We start from the raw sequence: 22,424 nt of genomic DNA on the forward strand, positions 1-22,424 counted from the left end.
TCGAATAGTGTAATTTTAATCATACGTCAAATAAAGCTTTTGTTATATATATATATATATATACATACATATATAAAAAAAGAAAAAAAAAACAGAATGAAACCAAATTCTCGATTCAATTATCACTCTTCCCAAACCCCGATAAAAATCAGCAACGAACAAGTAATTAGAAAAAAAAAATGGGCTCACCTCTGACTGAGATCGCCCGTGGTAAACAGCGACTTACAGACTAGACAAATAGATCGTAGGAAGAATTGATAATCTATTACTCTCTCAAGCGTCGAACAAAGGAAAGGGAAAGTCACGAGTACCATCGCCTTGAAAATTGATCGATACCTGTCTCTTCTGTCGTATTAAATTCCAACCGCAAAAAAAAAAAAAAAAATAATCACATCACCGGAGTAATATTCTATTAACGTCGTGGATCCATGATATTTCTTTTTCTCACGATACCTAAAGGCTATATTTATTATTCACTAATTTGTTACGTTCATTTCACACGAATCAATAGGTTTTTTTTCCTTTTTTTTTTTCAAATCTCGTTTTTTAACTATTCTTGTTCCGCCTGCGGGGAAAACAAAAATTTCAACACGTCATTATGTACATATACATATATATATTACCTGGCGTGCGAATTGAGTGAATAAAAAAGGCGCCCACGCCTCGCGGTGAATGTGGACCATGCGGTCTTTTGTTGGGTAATTTCTTTCCCTTTGCGCATTAGCCAATGTACAGTAGGCATGCCTTCTATATTCTATTCCCGCCAGGTTTCGTAACGATACTCTGTATAATATCAGACGACAAAGACTTGCTTCACGTTACCGTATTGTTAATATGTAATACATATAACAACGATCGAATTTTCGATACGAATAAAAAATAAAACTGCGCGCCAAAAATCTCGTTTGCAAATTATTGCAACATGTTCGTTGACATTTGCCAGCACATAATAATACACGTATACTTGTTGATAAGAATCGCGTATAAATAAAAATATAAATCAGCATATAGGTTGTACATGCATACATTATACATACGTACAATTTTTGCAACGCGTATATATATGTATATACATCAGGGTGGTTTTTTTTTTTTTTTGCATCTTTTTTTGTCTCTCGCGTACCCTTCGAAAAGTTGGCAAAATTCTAAAAGGTGACTCTCGTCCGGTTTGAATTTTTCACACACTCTCACACAGAAATATCTGGAAAATTATACAATTGGAGAAAATGTTTTTGGTTCCGTTTTATAGGTAATCAAATGTTCTTTAACGTCTTTCGAAAATTCGCTCAACGCACGGTCATAATTCCCAAAACTTTTCCACAGCCCAATCGGCGCATACTGGAAGGAAAAACCTGAATAAAAAAAAAAAAAATAAATAAATAAAAAAAATCACTCCGCACCAAAATGCCAAGTCTCAAGAGCAAGATCCCTCGACGATTCTGTGTGCAGCCTGATTGGCCAAAAAACGTTCAACTCTCTCCCTGAACTCCGTGTTGGACTCGGGCAGCGGAAGTCTCGGTCCGGAAGATATTTCAACGTTGGAAATATCGCGAAAACGAAATTCGTTGTCGTCGATGGAACCGCGACGTTCGATTATGAGTCGTGGATTAGGCGTAGGTGGTTTTTTCCCAAAACCATTGCACGTGATCCGTGTTATTCGATCATTCTCCGATTCGTTACAATCACGATTAGCTGGACGTTCGCTACCACCGAGGTTTCTCATACCGCGGAGGGAAATCCTGACGCTGAGTAGGGACCAAAATGCCTCAAGTACGCAGGCGACAAGAAGGTTGAGATCAAGGACGAAGTTGGCTGGAAAATCCGTAGGATCACCCGCCCTCCAAAATGTGAAAAACCCTCCTCGAAATATCCCCGAATCAGTGACATTGAGACCGATCGTTTCCTCGTCGTCGTCGTTCTTGCCAAAGGCGAAAACGTTCTCCAAACGCCACTCGGACGTCGCCGATACACCGGACACGACGGTGATGTCGAGTAAAGTCGCGAGGCTGCAGAGCAGGGCCAAGAGCGCGGAGAATAAACTGCCGTAAAAGAATATCGATATGTTTCTATCGATGTACCAACGCCGCCATGCCAGCAGCCCCGATGAGAATGGCACCAGGCTTGCCAGGCCCAAAATCGGGCCCTGAATCGAACGGGCCAGGACCCCGAGCAGCATCCCCAAGAGACCGAGGCCCAGGTGAACGAGGGCGAGGCCACCGACCGTGGAGGCCGAGTATCTTCGTTCCGAGGGGTAGAGAGACGAGAGGGGTGGACGAGTCTTGACCTTGATCACGTACACGTCCTTCATCCTCGATGTATCGGTAATCGGTGATCGCTCGCGTTATCCTTCGCTTCCTTTTCACCCTCGGTTACTTTTGCCGGTTAAGCCGCCGCATCGAATATTTTTTATTTTTCCATTTTCTTTCCTTTTTATTTTCTTTTGTTTTTTTCAGGAATCGACGAACCAGAGGTCGACGTTCTCCCCACCGGATGTATGTTCCGACCTGCACTTCCGGCCTTCCGTTGTTTCACGTTTTGTTTTTCGTTTTTTCCTTGTTTTTTTTTTATACAGGCAAAGAGCTATCCTGTACAAAGGTGTTACCTTTTGGCAATATCTTTCACATCATACATCGATTGTTTTATTTTTAATACGCGATAATTATCGAGCCGTCGATTAACCGAGATTATTTAAACGGATTAACCGTCGCGCGATTCGATCCGTGGTTCACAAGTATAATCGATCGATCATTTCAACGCAAAGTTTGTCGTCCGTTATTTTCAGAGTTTGTATATCACGAGTAAACCCCTTTCTCTTTACCTCACTACCAATCATAATTACACGTCACATACACATGTGCAATAAGTATATCAGCACTCGACTTTGAATTATTATTACCGTTCGTATGATAATTATCATACTCGCACTGTATATTTATACCCGAAATATCGCCTCGGGTAAGATTGAGAAAAGCGAAACCGAAACCGCTGTCACACAGAATTACTAAATTGCGGAATACGGAGGTGAAGCAGGTAACCAGAGTTTCGATTGTCTTTCGCTTCGGGTCAACTTCTTTCCCAATTTTCACATTATTTTTTTTTTCTCTTCTTCTTGTTTCTTCTTTTATTTTTATTTCTACCCCAAAGATCCTCAAAACGTCAACAACAGAGTTACATCATATCCACCACAGTAACAATTACATCAGCACCTCGTCTCCTCTCTTTCGCACGAAACGATTTTTCCCGCCACTGAGCGATCACCGATTACTCTTTTCTTTCCGGTACCACACTTTGTCCCAATTATAGCGATAGAAAATCGTCCGAATCAAGAAGAACCGTCAACGACGCGCAAGTTGTGAACAAGGCTCGATGACTCAATAATCACAAAGTTGACGTCGAGTCGTCAAACACAAAAAAAGAACATCAAAAACGTTTCGAACTTGTTAATTTTCGATTATTCGATTCTAGTTCAAGTTCAAAACTTCCACTCGTAGACCCAAAAGAGACCTGATAATGACCTTTTCGAAATTTTTCGACGCGACGAACCGACGTTTCGATTCGTGAATAATAAAAGCTGCCACCGTTCCTGCTGCGCCGGTTGTTGCACGTAGGTCGGCGATTAAGCACTCGCGGTCCTCACGATCGGCAGGTCTCTTTAGTTCGTAGCAACTAGTCGGACAGCCGGTCAGGTACGTAACACTCGTAGACCTCGTAGTGAACCTCCCACGCCAGTTTCGCGTATACAACGCTAAACCGCGAGCAGTGAAAGGGACGAACAGCAAAGCTAGGCCGCCTTGCTCGATTGCTCGATTGCTCGATTGCTCTACAGATGCAGCAGCCTCCCAATGTCCCGGTGTTCAGGCTCCGTTCACAACGAAAGACCAACCCGACTTGCAATATTGTTACGTTTCGTGGAATCGCGCGATCAAGTCAATTCTCCCCCTTTCTGATATCCTTCATTTTTCAATCGACAACGACGGAAACAGAAATTTTCCAATAATGTACGGACGCCGTGAATTTTCATCGCTCAACTGTCGTGTTGAAATTTTGAGTTGGTGAATAGGCTGGACAGTTTCGATATCGCCGATCGATGGACAAAAAATCATACCGTGTATTTTCTTTTCGACGATCACGATGATGACAAAAAGTCACCAAAAAAACTACGGTCCAATTAAAATTTTTTAGCGATGTTATACGGCATTTCGCAACAACGGTCTTTTTTAATTACGGTACTTTTTCGATTTACAGCCCACAATATTTCGTTATACGGTAAAAAAAAAATTATTCGTACGCAAGCATTTTCCTACGAAATAAAAAGAATAAAATACTTTCTCAACAAAAAACTATATTATTTTATAAAAAATTGGATTAGATCCGATTGAATTTATACGGGTTTGTGTAAAAATATATAATTGATACGGTTACGTTGTACGGCTTTTCGCTTTACGGTCAACTTTTCCGGAACGTATCTAGGCTTAGTAAAGCGAGTTACAGGGTTAGTCTATTAATTGCCAATTTGAAATAAATAAATATCGAATACAGATACTTTTAATCGCAATTAATGACCAGAATTTTGTTGATTCTGAATAAATTTATACAGCGCAAAAAAAAAAAAAATCTCGTATGAATTTCACGAATTCAAAAAAAAAAAAATTTTTTCAAAAACAATTAATCGACTGATAGATCAGTTTCGCTAGTCATTTTTTTTTTTTTTCTTCAACGACGGCAGGTGTGAAGGCAGCTTTACCACCCATAGAGCATAGTATGGTATTTCGAGGATCACGCTTGTGTATACGACTATGTACACCGTAACCTTTATTGTCGGTGCTGAGAGACCTTTGTACAGATAATGATTAGAGGCAACTTATATCCGCCGGGCGTCGTGGAACAAAGGATACCGCTTGTATAAAAATGTCCACGATACGTTGCAAAGACACATATAACATATAGTTTGTGTCGAAATAATTAATTTTTTTTTTTTTCATCTCAATTTACGACTGCATCGCAATACGTACATTTATTTCTTTGTGTTCGTTTAATTTTCGTACATCTCTACTCGCTACTGAATTCACGTGTAAAATAATCTTCAATAACGGCGTCTAATAAAATCGCAAATTTTACACTCGTGTAATTAATGAACACTCACCGTACTGCCGAAAGGTAAATCGAATCCAAATCGATGCTCATCGCCCGACTAATCTGAAATCCAAGTAAAACAAACCATTAGTCGATGCAGTTAGATGATCGTTGAGCAGCACTTGACCCACTTATCGAACGTCTTACACACCGAATCTTTTTACGTCTTCGCCTGAATAGATTGCACATCTACAGTGTCACGTATCGTCAATCGCTAGGTGCGATTTTTAACGTCTTCAAGTCTCTCACGTGATGGCGAAATCTGTGAGAGGTGTATTAAATAAATGACTTGATCATTTTTTTTTTTTTTTTCATCTTTTTACATATACATCTGTTTGTCTTTTCTTCGTCGTATTTATGTCTTTCTTTCTTTAATGTCGTTTAAAAATCGCGCGACAAAAGACGCGGGAACGGTACTCTTGAGCATATGGAAAACGAGGTCATACCGGGACAGTAATTACTTATATATTACACTATTTAAGCACATTTGTATACGTATACATAAAAGTTTTTATATACAAGAAAAGAGATAGGAACGAAAATGAAAAGAAGAAAACTAACAACGGAAGCGTGAAAATGATTTAAACTAAGTTTAATCCAGGTTTATTATCGGATTTGTTTGTCAGTATGTTATTATATGCGTTGATTTTTTCTTCTCTATTCTTAACATCTAAATACGAAAGGCTCATCGCGAGCATATAGAATGCGCGCTATCTGAAGGTATTTCCGCTCGCGTATGATTATAACCACTGAGTTTCAGTGTCACGACTCGTGACTGTAACAATAACTCGTGAGACAATCATTGTACACCATAGCAGACGACCATAATAATTTATTCTTTCCAATTTTTCATTGACAAAGAATAACAAGCAGGTACGGAAAAATAAAAAAAAATATATATATATATGTAATAATAACAATAATCAACATAACGAATCAGGAAATCAACGGGAAACAAGTTTCTGTTTTCCGAAAAATATATGTATCACGTTGGTCACTTTATACCCACATAAAAATTCCCCCGACTTTTCTCTGACGAGTTGTCAAATTTTTCCTGAGACTAAAGGTCTCACTGTCTTGATTAGTGCTACTAATACATTATAATATACGCTACGCGGTATTGTTCGTAGTGCCGAAAAGTTTCACTCCTGTCACGTGTAGCTGTCACACATGTTTTTTTTTTTTTTTTTTGCAACGATAAAATAAGAATTTTTGATTTTCCTTTCCAGCCATTTATTAGAAGTTTGATCATCTTGTTTTCCCTGACCAATTTTTTTTCCCCCAAATTTATCGGTCTTCCCTGACGTAGCCACGATATTACTGAACACGATAGTCAAGAACAGACTGTTGCAAAACCAGATTCCACGTATGCGGTTTCTTATTCCTGAAATATACGGCAAAATTCTTTCTTGTTTTTTTTTTTTAATAATAATCAAGTCAACCTTCTTCCCGTTACTTATTTCAGACCCAATTCCTGCGGTGAAAGTCCGTACAAAAACTTGAAAATAAACATGGATTATATACTCGAACGTGTGTAAACGTATGACATTATAAACATATATATATACATATATATATATATATAAATATATATAAATATCTAAGTTAATTTATTGCCAAAAATCACTTTCGCGTATCAGAGCGCGATACCTTTCTAAAAAGTACGAATTTCTACGGTTTAATAATGCCGTGTAAGCGAGTGCCTGATTCGGCGCTACATTTCTCATTGCTTACGGTCGGTGCATGCGGATAGCCAACAATTTGAGATGACTGTAAAAAATTGCCATCAGTTTCGGCGCAACGTATTTTTATCTCTCCCTATCCATCCTCAGATCTTTTTGCTGATCGATATACGCGTTCGACTGTAAAGCCGATATTTTTACACCGAAGGAGAAAACTGGACCGTTGTGTTAAAGTTTTTACAAAATAACATACATGAACGATGCGGTATCGACGAACGGATCAACGTCGGTTTTTCCCGATAAATCGAACGATGCGGACGAATGAAAAAAGTAGCAGAGAAACGAACCAAGTTTCAAGGCAAAGAACTACTTAATCGATCGCGAAGTGCAGGCATACGAATGAGGTTGAGTAGGAGCAAAAAAATACAATTCCTGATTGACAGAAGGATAAGAATATCGAATTTTTATAGACGGGAAAATCTTATTCCTAGAATTTATAAATGTGGAAAGTTCGAGTACGGAAAATTAAAAAACATAGTACGTCGAAATACAGAAAGGTCAGAACATGGTACAACAAAATCGATAATCTGTATACGATTCTATATCATTGAGAGGGATTCTGTCGATTCTAAGTTTGGCATTCCATGTTCTGACGATTGTAATCTTTTACTTCTCCATAATTCGATTTCCACCATTTTTAAATTTTATATATTAAGTTTTCCATTTTTTAAAAATTCTATAATATTGTAGCCTTTTGATTTTTTAATCTTTTTATATTTTTACCTCCACAAATGAGGTTGAAGCGAGAGTAACGTCACTACAACAACGCATGTTTAGAAAAAAATCGTTACTTCGCATCTCTAGGATTGTCTACAATTCATTAAACCGAAATAAACGAAATATACTTACATGTATATTGAAAAACCAACACCCTGAAAGCCATTTTAAAATAGCAAAATAATGTTTTTTTCCGAGCCCTTTAACCATTGGAAATTTTTTTTTATTAACAAAAAAAAAAGAAGAAGAAAAAAAAACTGTTGCGAAAAATCAGAAACATTTTCAAAAATCCGGTGTGACGTAAGATAATTTTTCAGCAACCATCCAAAGTTAAATGACTTCCGATTCTAATTTTTTTAGCGTTTTTTTTTCGGAAAAAGCTTGAAAACAGTAAGAAAGAAAAATCTCCCTACTCAGGCTACGAGCTTATAAATTTTCATACCTGACAAACGATTTTCCAGATTTTTTAAATATGTCGAACAATGAAATCGTTTCAAAAGGTTGCAGAAAATTCGAATGTATGAGAAGAAAAAAAAAAAAAAAAAAAAACCCCGAACGCCTTTCAAAGTGAGAACAATCGTATAAAAAAATCGTGGTTCCAATCCGAGAGGTCAAGGGTCAGACTCAGGTTGAAATCGTACATATTGCCCCATATATACAAACCGTGTAACGACATAGAAAATATGAAAAACCAAATCGATTTCATTCACCGATAGAAAATCAGTCCCCTGCACCTTTCGCCGTTGAACTCTCCGTGGCGTCGTGCCGATCGGGCAACAACCTCGCGTTTTAATTGAAACGCTTTTCGCGGTCGTTTTAAACCCGATTTATTGCGAAGCCAATAAAACCGTAGGAACATGGCACAGTCATCGTCGTTGTAGTCGAGACAAACGCGACGGGTGAAGAAAAGGTCTACAAGTATGTATTGCGTTCGGGCAGCTGGGCCCCGATCGAGGCACGCGTCCAACGGTCGACGCAGCTGTCGAAAATCAACTCCACAACCTCCTCATCCAGAGCTCCGATTACAGACCCGACGTGAGTTTCGATAAAAACGATCTTGAAATCATATAATATTTTCATTTTTATCCACTTGTTCGCCTTGTAAGCGAAAGACCAGTTCGTAACGATCGTTTCCCGAGTCTGTTCTCGCGTTCAATTTCACTTTCGTAAGTCGAATAGCTAGTCTCTAAAATTCAAAACAATTTAAAACTTAACGAAACGTTGGAGTATAATGTTACGCAAATACAAAGAGAATCGTTAAACGTGCCCTCTTGATTTATAAAACGTCAAGCTATAAACCGAACACGGTGTAAAAAAAACTTGGTAAAGATCCTTTATCGAAGATGAAAAGTTCCTTGAGCGGAGTGTAGGTTAATACCGTCAGGACCGTTCCCCCCGTCCCATCGATATTTACCCCCACGTAGAAAAACACCGGGCCCAAGCGGTCGTTGCATGACGGGGAATGAACCCCGCGACAACCCCTCGACGTACAGAGTATAGAAGTACTATACGAAAACGTTCGAACACACACGCACACGCGCAAAGAGAGAGAGAGAGAGAGAAAGAGAGAGCAACGCTGGCAAAGCGTGTCGTACGAGTGAACATACACAAATATACGAACGATAATGGAGAGCCCCTAAGCATCTGCTGCAACGGAATGGAACGGAATGGTGGCAGCAGGCCAGTCACAATCCAGACACGAAGGTGGCTAGTTCACGTTTTACTAGACGCCTCTCGATATCCGTTGAACACAGTGAAGTAGCTAGTACCCAGTGAACGTTTCTTCGTTGCTGATAATAGGTGGTAATTATGTGATAAAAATGACTCTGTCCGCATGGTTGAAAACGTAGCGTTGAAATGTGTAGAAAAAGTATTGAAAATCGTACGAGCGTAATGCCGAAAGAGATCGTACCCCGTTTCTCGACGGTATTCGTCGCTCTGGAGATGATCGAACCGAGAGTATCGTACCGCAGCAGCGTGCTCCTGATCCTCTTGAAGAACTAGACCGAAGTGTAAATCATATATTCGGATTAGAAGAATAGTCGGAAGATGGGGGAAGCAAACGACCCAACTCGGGTCCACTGTTACACGAATCCGTCGTTCTGTCGTCAGTCGGAGTTCATACCTGACGACCTGCCACCACCACTCCAGTTCCAAGGTGACGAGCTGCCCCCGCCTCCACCAGCACTGCTTCCGGAAGAAACGCATTGCGGACAAAGTAACCCAGGTTTTCACCAGCCGATTGGCGACGGAGGTGAACGGTACGTTTACCTGCAGGAACGCGATGTCGGGCAACCTCTGAATCGCCACCCTGCAAACCCCCAGCAGCATAGAAGGTACGCCAGTCTTCCCGTCGACGAGACGCCGCATCAGCAATTCGGCCAGAATCGAGTATCCTCGAAGTACGACTTCATCCCCGACGAACAGCTTCAGCGTCACGGGTCAGCCAGGTACGCTTATTCACCTGGCCAGCTACAAAACTCAGGAACCTTCGTCTCCCCCCGTTCCGGACCGGTGACCAACCACGACGAACGGCGGGTCGTTCAGGTTCATAATCACACCGGAAACGCGGGACGTTACGCTGAGATACCAGGCGAACAGACGTTTTCAAAGTCCCAGCCACAGGAAAGGGATAACAATGCGTGGGCGAACGGTGGCAAGGTTTATTCGCGAGGTTTGAAGACGTTCCAATACATGTTTCAAAGTATACTTGAATACGTATTTTATTCATTGTAATCCTTTCAAACGTCTCCAGGAAGGTACGCAAGGGTTCCGTTGCAGGATGATGACCCCCCGGCACTTCCCGAAAGAAACGGGGGATCCTCGATATCGCCCCGCAACAATCCGGCCACTCAGAAACTCCACGAGATACTGACTACCCCGAGAAAAGTAAGATCGCGTTCCGAGGAACGAACTCTGTCACCGAAAAGGAGTCATCAGCCCCAAAACACCTCCGGCACTCCTCATAGACGGGCACTCACACCGGGAAGCTCACCCTCGGGTAAATAAAATTGAATAAATCATTCGCAGACAATATCTTCCGAGTAATTATTGAAAAGTTATCACTTTCACGAAAATATCCGAACGCTGAATATCGTATATTGGAAAGTCAATCCAATTCATATCAATTTCCAACTCGATTAGAGCTATCCAAATTCACTGACAATTTTTATTGACGTATATTCCACTCGAAGTCTCACTTAGAATCATGAAAAATCATCCGTACAAGAATTTGCAACTTGACTTCGTGAAGTGTCGAAGTCGCGGGTACAAAGTCAACTCTCTCGTATCGTCGCGTTTGATTCGAAACACCCCGACAAGTATCTTAGCATGCTCTTACCAAGCTCGAACCTAACCAGAACGGTGAGACTAATCCATCCACTCCGGCAGGCCGCACTTTGAGTCCAGGAACGCGAGGAACGCCGCAGGGAACGCCACAGAGTCGAACATTTTCGCCAACCAGACCACAGACCTCGACGCCAAACAAGGAGCCATCGGCACGTCGCTGTCTACCATTGACAGAGGTCGGAGCGATCCGACTTCCGCAAGATATTTGCCCAGCCAGCAACTGCGGAAGACTCCGTTACGTCGAGACGGCTCCGGTCGACCTGACCGAGCTGGTAAGATGCGAGCCACCGCCAAGGTACGCGTACCTCGAGTCCGGCCCAGAATCGGTACCGATGATCTGCAGTTCACCGAGGTATCAAGTCGTCCCTGCGGTATCGGAAAGCCAGAAAAGAAGCGGGTACCAAAGCGTCGAAAGTGCCTTCGTTGCAAGAACCGCTGTGGTGAGTAACCTCAGGTCAACTAAGATATCGTCATTTTGGCGACAGCCTTCTACCAACATCTGTTTTTTTGCTAACAGGTTCCTCCACTGTCGCCGCCAAATAGTGAAGCTAACACAACGCTGGCAAGTGGAGTTGACAAGCACGAGAGGAGAAACGCTCCTCTTCTCTTGATCCTGGTTGGAATACTGACTTGTGGATTATCTCTCTACCTTTCCTGGACTCAGGGACGAAGGTGAGACGTTGAACAAGTCGTTTCGTAGACCTTTGACTTAAGCATTCACCTTCAGCAGTCATCGCATAAACTCTGATCAACAAAATCCATCATGGCCTTTTCCGTCGAGTCCATGCACAGTAGGACACCTTGATAACGGCTGACTACGTAACGCATCGTAACTAATTTTTTCAGATACTACTTCGACAGCGCAGCCGGATGCGGGGCTTGTTGCGCGTTAGCCGGTGCCTGCAGAAGTCTCAAGCGAACCTGGACCGGTCTTGGACTCGCGGCATTGTCAGCGCTGAGTTGCGCGGGTCTTTTATTGATGGCCGTTAAGGCACCCCGATGGGGAACACCTCTGCACGATGTGACGGCCGGCGCGTTATGCGGAGTTTCTGTGCTCGGTGCGACATTGGCTCTTCTCGCCCTCGTCGCACCGAGATGCGATTTGGCGCGACACAGACGCGTCCATTCCTGGATACCAAATTTTTCACCCTGAATCTATCTACCATTGTTCACGATTCGATTCTCGCACGAAAATTATCATATATTATATTAGGATTAAGAATATCAACGTGTCTATTGTATAATATGTTTTATCCCACCCAGGAGTATGAATTTCTTTCGCTAGCAATTATTTATGCTTTCAAGATTAATTATTATTATTATTATTGACAATGTCGTCATACTAGGTACTATAAATTCCGTTACAACGAAATTGTACAATTTTTCACATATACACAAGATATTTTGTAATGGATTATACTGTACGTATTACATAGGTATATATTATGCGCATAATGTACTTCGAATAAAGTGTATCAAGTCGAACAGGACCGTTTGTTGTTTCATTTCTCCGTTTTGAATAAGCTCCGAGTTTTCGGAATGCAAATGACTAAGGACTCCGATGACTCGATGGACCGCAAGGATCATGTCATTCCAACAAAGCTTCAGATAGTTAGAGAGATTGTTCCTCGACTACAACGCCGGAATGACTTGTGTCAGTAGCGGCTGTCCATTGGTGTGTATTGTTGAACAATGTTAAGTTGTTATACAATACACGAGCGCGAATAAGTGCATTTATATTTGCTTATCGCGGTGACACAAACCGGAAGTTGACGACATGTTGCTCAGTTTTCTCTGTGGTATTATATTGGCTGACTAACCGACAGTTGGTGAAGTTGTCTCAGAGTCGTCAGATGGTTTGCGTTTAAAATAAACAGATTTTATACTCCGTGATTGCAAATTATATCGTTCCTTCGCGTCTGATCACAACGTTCAAATGTAAAATGATACTTGGCCGTGAGTTAGACGTGAATGTGATTAGCAAGTTGTTGTGGAAGTTTTCCTGGTGTTAAATTCGACAATCAAGAGAACGAATAAAAGCCGCAGTGTGTGAATATTTCATCCGTAATGACGGAATTGTAGAAACGAATGGTGAAAACTAGATAGAAATCTAATAACTGAGTGAAAATGGATTCCTCTTACAATTCCCTTACCACCCTGACGTTTTTGCTGTCTTTTATGGTTCTACAGAGTTTCGAAGAGCTAGTTTTGCTGCACCATCCTACGATAGAAAATGGAGCGACAAGAAATGTGACTTGCGTGTCAGATTTCGACGACGCTGCGTTGATATGGAATTCCAAGAAGGACTTTGAACCTGACGAGACAAGGAATAATTTGGCCAGTGAGTTCAAAAATTTGATATCAATTGTAGAATATCTTCAAATTTTGAGCAGTGTTGTATGATCCAAATTGTCTTGTGTTGCACCAGCGCGAGGCAAGTGCAGTTGTGGCAAAAATCCTGATTAGAAACTCTTTCAGATTTTCTGCCGAAGAACACAGCGTCAGACAAGGACTTCGGATGTGCAATTTGGGATAAATTGCGTTGCAAAATACGTTGGGCAAAAACCGGTAATTGGAGATTAGTCAAGTCTAATACAAAGCCAATGGGTCCCGCGTTCGACTATCGATGGGAAGGTAAATGGAACTGATCGGTCATGACATTAAAAAAATTTATTCGTTATTAATTATATTACGATTAACACAGAAATTATAATATATGATAATATGGAAATATCAGTCATGTGTAATGAAACCTTGCGGTAACCGGATGAAGTTATAATGACACAGTCTTGCTAACGCACGTCCGCTATTATACTTTACTTGCAGACAATATACCGTAGTAAAATTACACAGATGATTATCGGGAACTTTCAGATTTCAAGGAATACGTCTTTGAGAACTCACTTAGCAAAAATGAATTTCAACCTGTCGGTGAGGTGCCAGAGGGGTTCGGCAGCGTATTTTTCTCAGCCCGAGGAAGACGTTCAGTTTACGTAGCTTTATGCGAAACTAAAAATGCAACGAAGTCGTCATGCTTTTGGATAAGCCTCGCGGTTAACAACGGGAATATATCGAGTATTGCGTCCTGCGAAAAGAGAATACCCAAGAAAGAGAAAAAGAAGCAGAACGTGGGATGGAACACTAAAATCAAGTCGGAGGTAATGAATTAATCTTATACTTACGAAGCATTGACGTCCATTTTGTCTCGACTATATTTTTACTGAGTAAGAAATTCTTGAAATCAGGTAGCGTCGTGACGAATTCGTTCCCTTTAGGATATTCGACACTTCGGTACTCACGTAAAACCATTTCATTTACATACAGCACAACGAAGATATTTTTCACCCGTACGAATGGCGTACGTTTGGATTATCATGGAACAGCAGTGACCACTCGATAAAGGTTTTCAACGGTACTGATATCAAGCCATTCTTGGAATGCAATTTTGAGAACTGGTATAACGTGAAACACATTCTAGTTCGAAGCAACAAAGAAACTCGCATTCGATTCCACCTTTGTAAGCACAAGACAATTATCTTGTTTTATCATACGTCTGAAATATAATTGCACAATCTCTCTTAATGTTCTTAGCTATTTACACCCCAATTATTTACAGACGATTATTGGTTGACGACACAGAAAAATACCATCTTATCTACTGCTGCGTTCAATCAACATGACCAAAAATTATGTATGAAACTACTGGTTAGCCTTTGCTCCGAATGCACATTAAATATTACCCTGGTAGATGCAGATAAGAATAGTAGATTTCCGTTAAAAAATATATCAAGAAAAGGAGAAACATCTAGATACGGCGAAACTGTGCTGTGGGAATCGTTCAAAATAGAGGTGTTATCGGCAGACATCACGAAACTAGTAAAACTGGAAGTGCAAACCTTTATAAATGAAGATGAAGAAAGGGGTTACTGGGCAATCGATAATTTCCGAATGTGCGAATCAGAGGTTGAGTCATCCCATGCTACTACGAAAATTGAAGCTTTTCACGATTGTACAACGATTTCCGAACAAAGTCAAAAATACCTTCTTTCGCACAGTACAAGAAAATCGACCGTAACTATTTATCGAGAAAAGAACTCGAACACTTGGCCCAAAATCAATTGTCAAAAACTGTCTAATAACGTCACCGAGAATGCGGTAATATATTTGCCAAAAGAAAGAAATCATGCCGATACAATCCGTGAGTTTCAACTTTAAATAAAACAAGTTCTTCGTGAACGGAAAATAATTATCGCTTCTTCCAGAAGATCATAAATTCCATGGTGAGACAGAAAAAGCGAAACAATCGCCGAAAACAAACTTTGACGCAGGATGGATAATTTGTCGCTCTAACGGTTGTGTTTCTGATCAAGGTCATACGGATATTGCTAACGAGTGTGTAAAAGGTGAGTTACAACAATCGAGTGAGCGTTTGCATCATGAGATTCTGATTACTTGTCACTCGTAGAATGTCTCGATAGCTTCTACGGACACGATTTTCCAAAATATGGAATTTGCAATGATGCCGAACCCTGCAACAAGACAACTGGATTTTGCGATAAGGGGTGTGCTGACCTCGAGCTCTCACCACCGTTATGTAAACCAGGTATAGATAGACCCAATTAATGAGTTTCAACCATCCAAGCTGCTCAAACGAGATAGTGCTGGATAGTTTGAGCAAAGATTAACTATATTTTTCTGAGCAGTATTTTTCAATATGATTACAATACCAGGAAAAGTACGAAACTTGATTTCCCAAAATAAATCGGAAGATGTCATTGAATTGAAATGGGATCCCCCTGTTGACAAAAATGAAATCCTCAACTACACCGTCACAATTAAGGTAAAACCGGCTCGTTAACTATCAAAATAATTATCGACATCATCCATCTGTGGAGAAATAAGCTGCGAAAAAAAGAGCAACGTTTCAATTTCGAGAAGACCGTCGAATTGTTTATTCCGTTTTGTAAAACCATGCGATTTCCGCGTCCTCAGAGAGATGAGTTGTTCGGTTGCAAGAACCTCGGAAAATCGTCGCCGTGTGAGGACGAGGCATCATACGAAGTGACGAATACTTCTGTGATCCTCAAAGAATTGAATCCCTACGCGCTTTACACGGCAACGGTGATCGCCAAACCTGCGAACCCGAAAAGGCCGTCAACGGTCACATTTCGAACACTTGAAAAGAGTAGGTATCGCATCAACGAATTCTTCCAACGTTCCGCAATGTACGAAATTTTTCTCATAATCATTAATGCATCTTCTTGATGTCACCAGGTATACCCACGGCAAAAATCAGCCATCTACGATTCAATGAGGAAGAAGATCGCCTCGAATGGAAGGCGCCTGAGGATTGCACGACAATTTCAGGCCGTCACGGAGCCACAAAATTGTCCATCGAAAAAGTGGACGGACCGGAAGAAAAGCCTATAACGGTGACCGTCAACGCTACAAATTTCTATTACGATTTGAAACAGCTTAAACTGGAACCGTATACGAATTACAATGTCCGAGCTTATATCTTGAGAGATGCCGAAACAGCCTCAGAGAATCATAACGTATATGCAGAACTGACTTGGAGGTCACCACCGACCGGTGAGAACCTATACCGAATTATATCATAATATGCTGAGAATCGTGAAAAATAATGCAGAATATTTCAACACCGCATTAAATTAGGACTTGTAATTCAACGCGTTTCAGCACCAAAGCCAGTCAAAGGTTTGGAGGCATACGAAGTCGATTTAAAGAAAAATACCACCTCTCTACGGTGGAAACATACAGAAAGGAGCGCGAGCGAAATTGAATCCTACATCGTATTAGTTTATCTAGGAAAACATACGTTCCTAAACCGGACTTACAAACTTTCCGATGGAGAGTTGAAATGCGAGCTGTGGAGGGAATACGTCTGCTTGAAAAATGTTAACTTCAAACCAGGTTCTTCGGTCGAGGTTACAGTACAGCTTTTAGTTAATGCATTGTAATCTCAACGTTTTACTGGTTTGAGCGACGGAGTTTGTTGATATTTGAATTGCAGGTTTCGGCGAAAAACAAGCACGTGGAGGAGCCAGGAAGCCCGGACAATGTTACGTTTAACATGGACGACTGGTTTAAGAAGCGTAAGTTAAATAGTTTCATTTTATAATGCTGGGCTGTATCCTCGACTCCTACATTTTATTGAATCGATACTTAAAAAAAATAAGTTTCGAGTTGTACATGCGCCTGCGATAAATATTTTTACTGTCCTCAGCACCTGGCAAACCTCTGAACTTGACAGCGCACCCCCAAACTTATGGAACGGTGATATTGAAATGGAGACATCCGTCGTTTACTCCGGTAACCATCGCGAAATTCTGCATCAACGTAGAAATCTTGAGTACGAACCTAATCGCAGATCCGACGTACCTGTATCCAATAACGCAGAATTATGACGTAACAGAGAAGCAAAAAGAATACCAAACAACAATAAACGTCGCGACCGCGTCACGGTACCGCATTTCTGTTAAGGCGGTAAATCAGCGCAACGTTGAAAGCGTATCAGCCCGCCGTAACGTTTCAGTAAAGCCAAGCCTTGCTTTCGAGAGTACAAACAAACTCGACATGAAACGCGACGAAAATATCATCCGACTCAAGATTCCTGCGCTAATTAATGCGACGCGAAATACGATGCTCCACGTGACCGTAAAAAGATTTTCAACCTGCGAGCGAAAAGATTCAAAACCGTCATTGGAAAAACACTTAAATTCCGAAGTAATACTGATGAATGATATTGAGGTAAATGAGTTCAACTGATCGTAAGGATCAACACCTCCGACGAGACTCAGTCCGTACACTTTCCTCCTTTCAGGTAACTGACAACGAACCGAAAATCGTGAATATTTCTATGAGCAAAACTGTTCGCTTCGTGGATAATTGTCTCTTACTTTCTGAAGAGTATTTTCAAATTGAGGTTCGAGTAAATGACTCGTTCTCCAAGGAGACGGATGACCTTCCCAAGTTCACCGCTATACGAAGCCTACAAGAAAAACCTCAAAAACAGAATCTACTTTGGCTTCTACTCGTCATCCCATTCACCATGACAATTCTATTACTCATTTATTTTCGGTAAGAGAACTTTTATCATCCATAATCACAATTTCAACGGACCTCAAAGCCTCGCTGATTCGTCCATAATAAGATGGCTTTCCTATACAATTTTTTCTCATTTGAACTTTATCACTTTATAAAAGAACCCGTCTAAGACCGGGGATGCAAAAGAATCAGCACAGTACTGTTTCGCTTCCGATGAGTGTGAACTTTGGTGCACCTAGTAAGATCACATCGACTCCGTGTGCTGTGAAGCAATCAATCGACCCACCCCCACTCCCACCAAACCTATCGCCACGTTCAGTTTCCGAGCAGAGTAAACCTGACGTGGTGCAATCCGATGATCAATATCGACCTGTGAAAATCGAAGAATTTGAAGAGTACGCGAAAGAGGCCCTCGCGAGTGGACTGCTTGAATTCCAATACACGGTGAGTAGAACCTAGATGGAATAGTTAGACAAGCAAATGTTTACGTACAATTCTCCGTTAGCAATTTCCGAGAGGATTCCTGTCGACGTGCCGATATGCAAAATTGCCCGAAAATAAATCGAAGAACAGATACAGCGATCGGGTACCGTGTAAGTCTACGAATTAGTTTGAGTAGATGTTTCTTTTATTCATCACTAACCCATTTTCCTGTAACAGTTTTGTTTTTTTTACAATAATTACTGACAGATGACAAAAACCGAGTGGAGCTTGAGAAAGTTTCGGATGATCCCTATTCCGACTATATTAACGCAAGTTACGTACAGGTAAGGTACAATGGTGTTGAGAATTTTTGTTGTGAACCTTTTACGCGTTACACTCCCACATGGATCTTTAATCGTTGAACAGGGTTACCGTAAAACGAGGGCCTACATCGCGACACAAGGACCAAAACCGAATACGGTAAAAGACTTTTGGAAAATGGTTTGGCAGGAGAACGCACGAGTTATTTGCATGGTAGCCAACATAATCGAGAGTGGAAAGGTATGGATTCCCAAAGTTTCTTAGAGCTGAGAAGACGAGCTGGGGTGAATTGATACGATTATCAACATTTTAGACAAAGTGTGAAAAGTACTGGCCGGAATGTGGTAGCAATATCAAATACGGCGATATTATCGTCTCGAACACAGGCCACGAAGTGCTTGCCGATTATGTCGTCAGGACCTTGCAGATAGAATGCCAAAATGATAAGCGTGAGGTACGTTGAAGAAGCTCAAATGTGACTGTCGCGTCGCATTCGACTCACGATTTCTCAATGTTTTCTTTTTCCCACAGATCACGCATCTTCACTACACGGGATGGCCGGATCACGGAGTGCCGATGTACACCCAATCGCTTGTCGCCTACCTTAAAAAGATCCTGGCAACGCCCGCCGGAAAAGGTCCCGTGGTCGTCCACTGCAGTGCAGGAGTAGGCAGGACCGGAACCATAATTTTGTGCGACATCTGCCTACGCCAAGCCGTCGTCGAGAGGGTGAGTAAGGTGCAACGCCCACCCCATCGTTTTCCTACGCCAATGCTAAACATCCGAATCCTAATCACGACCATTTAGGTAATCGATATGCCAATGGTGGTCAGGAGAATGCGAGGGGATCGTGCCAATATGGTGGACAACGCCCAACAGTACTGCCTTGCTCATCTCGTAGTTTTGGAAAGTATTTTTGCTGGACAAACGCAAATGCAGTGTAGCAACGATTTGCCAGAACAGATAAATAAAATGAGGCAACAGCTACCACTCGACATGCAGAGGTGAATATTAAACAATTCAACGATCTGTTATCTGCTGAACAATATCAGATTAAAACGATAACATTACTCTACAACAGGCTCAAAGATGCTGTCTGGCAGGACCGGGTTTTACAATCAATGTGGGCAGCAGGAGGCTTCGCTCATGAAAACATTGGAAACAAAGGTTTTGAACTTGTTCCAGGTCCAATAGTTTCAGAGTGCCATGAGTATATTCGTCGGAATATCGATTAAACTTTTCTAACTGTATAATGATCGAATATTCGAATTTTAGTAAATCCCGCCAAGTCCGAGTTTGAACAGCCCCCAAGTTTCGCCAGGGTGGGAAATTACAGTAATATAATAAGCGTCGTCGGAGTAAAAATGAAAAACCAATATTTGGTATCACAACTTCCCTCACCCTCTACCCTGCGTGAAACGTGGAAAATAATTGGAGAAATGAACGTGGAATTGGTAATAGTGTTGCAAAGCGCTAAGCCCCAAGACGATGTGAGTAAATAACTAACAAGACGTTACCCTAACATTGAATACAAAAATTACCGATACGTGATTTTCACAGACGCCAATTTGTGACATCATAACAAGCCAACCGATATGCGTTCCGTTGCCCTATCTTCAAGTGATAACGGAAAGAAGTTTCGAGGATAAACATTTTACAACCCATCAACTGGTGCTTATCGATACCTCCCAGGTACATACATAACCGACAGATTTAACGGCAAATTGATTATTGATTGAACTCTATTATTTCGAACATGTAAGGGACGTACGTCTAGGTCTAAAACTTGATGAAACAAGGCATCAAGAAGTGTCACCGAAGCTACAAGTTGGATTTTTATCACCAACAGGAGAACTCAATGAAAAATCTATTTAGAACGACCTTAAGCTTGCTTCGTTTGAGTTTTACCATTTAAATCTTTGATTTTATCATATGTTTATTTGAACGCGTTTTCTACCTAACAGTACGTTCCACATATCCTCGAAGGCAACTATCCTGTGCACATGACAATACGTTTCTGGTTTAGGAAGAAGAAAGATTACAAACAGTAACCGTGATAACATGTACCGGATGGGGATGTGACGAAGGCGGAAAACCGCCGACGGTCAAGTCGCTGGTATCACTTTGGAATTCCTCGGAAAAAATACCAAGAAAAGCAGGCCCTGTCTTGGTGCTTTGTCGGTAAGTACGTAATCTTCAATCATTTGTCCTGACGCGAGTTTGTCTCTACGGAAAATAACGCAGCAAAATAGTACAGCAGTGATAGCTCGCCTTTGTCGACGCCGCAGTATTTCATTTATTTTACAGTGACGGCGTCACGGCATGTGGACTATACGTGGCGCTCAGTTTCATGTTGGAACGAATGGCGATGGAGAGAGAATGCGACGTAATTTCCGCCGTCCGAGCTGTTCGCCGATCCAATCCTGGATTCGTAAAATCGAAGGTAAGACGGTGCGAATTTTTACCGGAAACACAACCAACCGGACTGGTTCACTTAATTTCAGGAGCAATTCGAGTATCTCTACGACGCGGCGGTCAACTACTTTCGCTGTTTTGAGACTTACGCGAACTTCTTGTGAACCAAAGGATTGTTGGTATTAGGATAAAGTGAATGTGCGACAAGCGATGGTCATTGAAAATTCAATCGAAGGAACAATTATACAAAATTATCATTTCCAACAAACAAAAACCATGTTATCCAATTGTAATCTTAATTAATAAACACCGCGAATTACTGAATCAATTGACCAATTTTTCAAGAGTATGAAATATCGAACGGAGTATACATTCTGTAGCTAATTGCATGAATAACACGTGCAACGACTGAATTTCAAACGTTGGTCTGTGATTGCTAACCTGAAGAGCTTAAAGATGTTGCTAATTTTTATCGCGTTAACGTGAAAACGAAATTTATAAATATTTCCGCATGACGCATAAGAAGGGTGAGGCTCATTCTCGTCTTTGTGACTGACTTACTTGTATCATACAAATTTTTGAATCGAAACGTTATTCTATATCGCGTAAAGTCTCATGGTCTTTTATTAAACAATACAATATGTTCCAAATTACAAAAAGAAACCCCGTAAATATATACGTACAAGTAGCAATTCAAGAAGCTTCATTCGGACAATATGCAGATTTGAGAACATTGCCAAGTATGCAAACCAGAGATTCAAGTAGTGACTGGCAGAAATCTATAAGTGAAAATGATTCTTCTTTCAACGACAAACTCTGACTCCATACGGGCGCGATCTTCCGGCCACATAAATAATAACAATATCATTGTTTGCGCCGATGACGGTGTGAGAGCGAAAAACCAAACCTGACGTCTTGATTTCCCTCTCCATCTAACCTCACCGATGTATGGAAACTCATCCTAAACATGAACATAGAGCTCGCCATAATATTACAACGTCCTGATGGTGGAGACCTCGTTGATAGGTATAACAAAAATACGAAGATCAGATTGAAAGCTCGCGCGATACCGATCTGATCGTTCAGTAACTACACTATTACATCTACGATCTAGATGAGCTGTGACATCATAACGGGGGTTTCGATCTTCACTTCAATCTCCGAAGTACGAGTAAGGTAAGTGTACCAGTTATTGACCCTTTTATTATATTTTCCAACATTGTTAAATTAACGGCACAAATTGTGAATTTCTAGATT

General features: G+C 41.1%; 3 protein-coding genes across 7 annotated transcripts; 2 read left to right on the top strand and 1 right to left on the bottom strand.

Moving 5' to 3' along the window:
* LOC124300407 (uncharacterized) lies at positions 1 to 3,718 on the bottom strand. The gene has a single exon (XM_046754492.1). It carries the CDS (start codon positions 2,306 to 2,308, stop codon positions 1,415 to 1,417), a length of 894 nt encoding a protein of 297 aa, XP_046610448.1. The 5' UTR covers positions 2,309 to 3,718; the 3' UTR covers positions 1 to 1,414.
* A 5,528-nt stretch (positions 3,719 to 9,246) lies between these two features.
* On the top strand, positions 9,247 to 12,418 carry LOC124300624 (uncharacterized). 2 transcript variants are annotated; one of them, XM_046754917.1, is made up of 5 exons: positions 9,247 to 10,266; positions 10,348 to 10,593; positions 10,983 to 11,380; positions 11,458 to 11,612; positions 11,787 to 12,418. In XM_046754917.1, exons 1-5 carry the CDS (start codon positions 9,642 to 9,644, stop codon positions 12,091 to 12,093), a joined length of 1,731 nt encoding a protein of 576 aa, XP_046610873.1. In that variant the 5' UTR covers positions 9,247 to 9,641; the 3' UTR covers positions 12,094 to 12,418. The 2 variants fall into 2 exon arrangements, with proteins under 2 accessions (XP_046610873.1, XP_046610872.1); XM_046754916.1 differs by having other exon boundaries at positions 9,248 to 10,266; positions 10,980 to 11,380.
* Positions 12,419 to 12,774: 356 nt separating this feature from the next.
* Positions 12,775 to 21,495, top strand: LOC124300514 (uncharacterized). Of its 4 annotated transcripts, none has more exons than XM_046754709.1 (27): positions 12,775 to 13,281; positions 13,419 to 13,574; positions 13,815 to 14,098; positions 14,265 to 14,457; positions 14,557 to 15,138; positions 15,203 to 15,343; positions 15,406 to 15,543; positions 15,665 to 15,780; positions 15,933 to 16,125; positions 16,215 to 16,532; positions 16,641 to 16,888; positions 16,975 to 17,056; positions 17,188 to 17,711; positions 17,785 to 18,041; positions 18,167 to 18,452; positions 18,514 to 18,601; positions 18,699 to 18,775; positions 18,858 to 18,992; positions 19,066 to 19,206; positions 19,284 to 19,481; positions 19,560 to 19,756; positions 19,834 to 19,937; positions 20,028 to 20,242; positions 20,313 to 20,444; positions 20,779 to 20,933; positions 21,060 to 21,195; positions 21,257 to 21,495. In XM_046754709.1, exons 1-27 carry the CDS (start codon positions 13,068 to 13,070, stop codon positions 21,329 to 21,331), a joined length of 5,385 nt encoding a protein of 1,794 aa, XP_046610665.1. In that variant the 5' UTR covers positions 12,775 to 13,067; the 3' UTR covers positions 21,332 to 21,495. The 4 variants fall into 4 exon arrangements, with proteins under 4 accessions (XP_046610665.1, XP_046610667.1, XP_046610666.1 ...); XM_046754711.1 differs by having other exon boundaries at positions 19,834 to 19,919; XM_046754710.1 differs by having other exon boundaries at positions 15,206 to 15,343.
* The last annotated feature ends 929 nt before the right edge of the window (positions 21,496 to 22,424 follow it).

Source organism: Neodiprion virginianus, chromosome 3 (genome assembly GCF_021901495.1).
Source record: "Neodiprion virginianus isolate iyNeoVirg1 chromosome 3, iyNeoVirg1.1, whole genome shotgun sequence".
In the NCBI taxonomy this organism is placed as follows: Eukaryota; Metazoa; Arthropoda; class Insecta; order Hymenoptera; family Diprionidae; genus Neodiprion; species Neodiprion virginianus.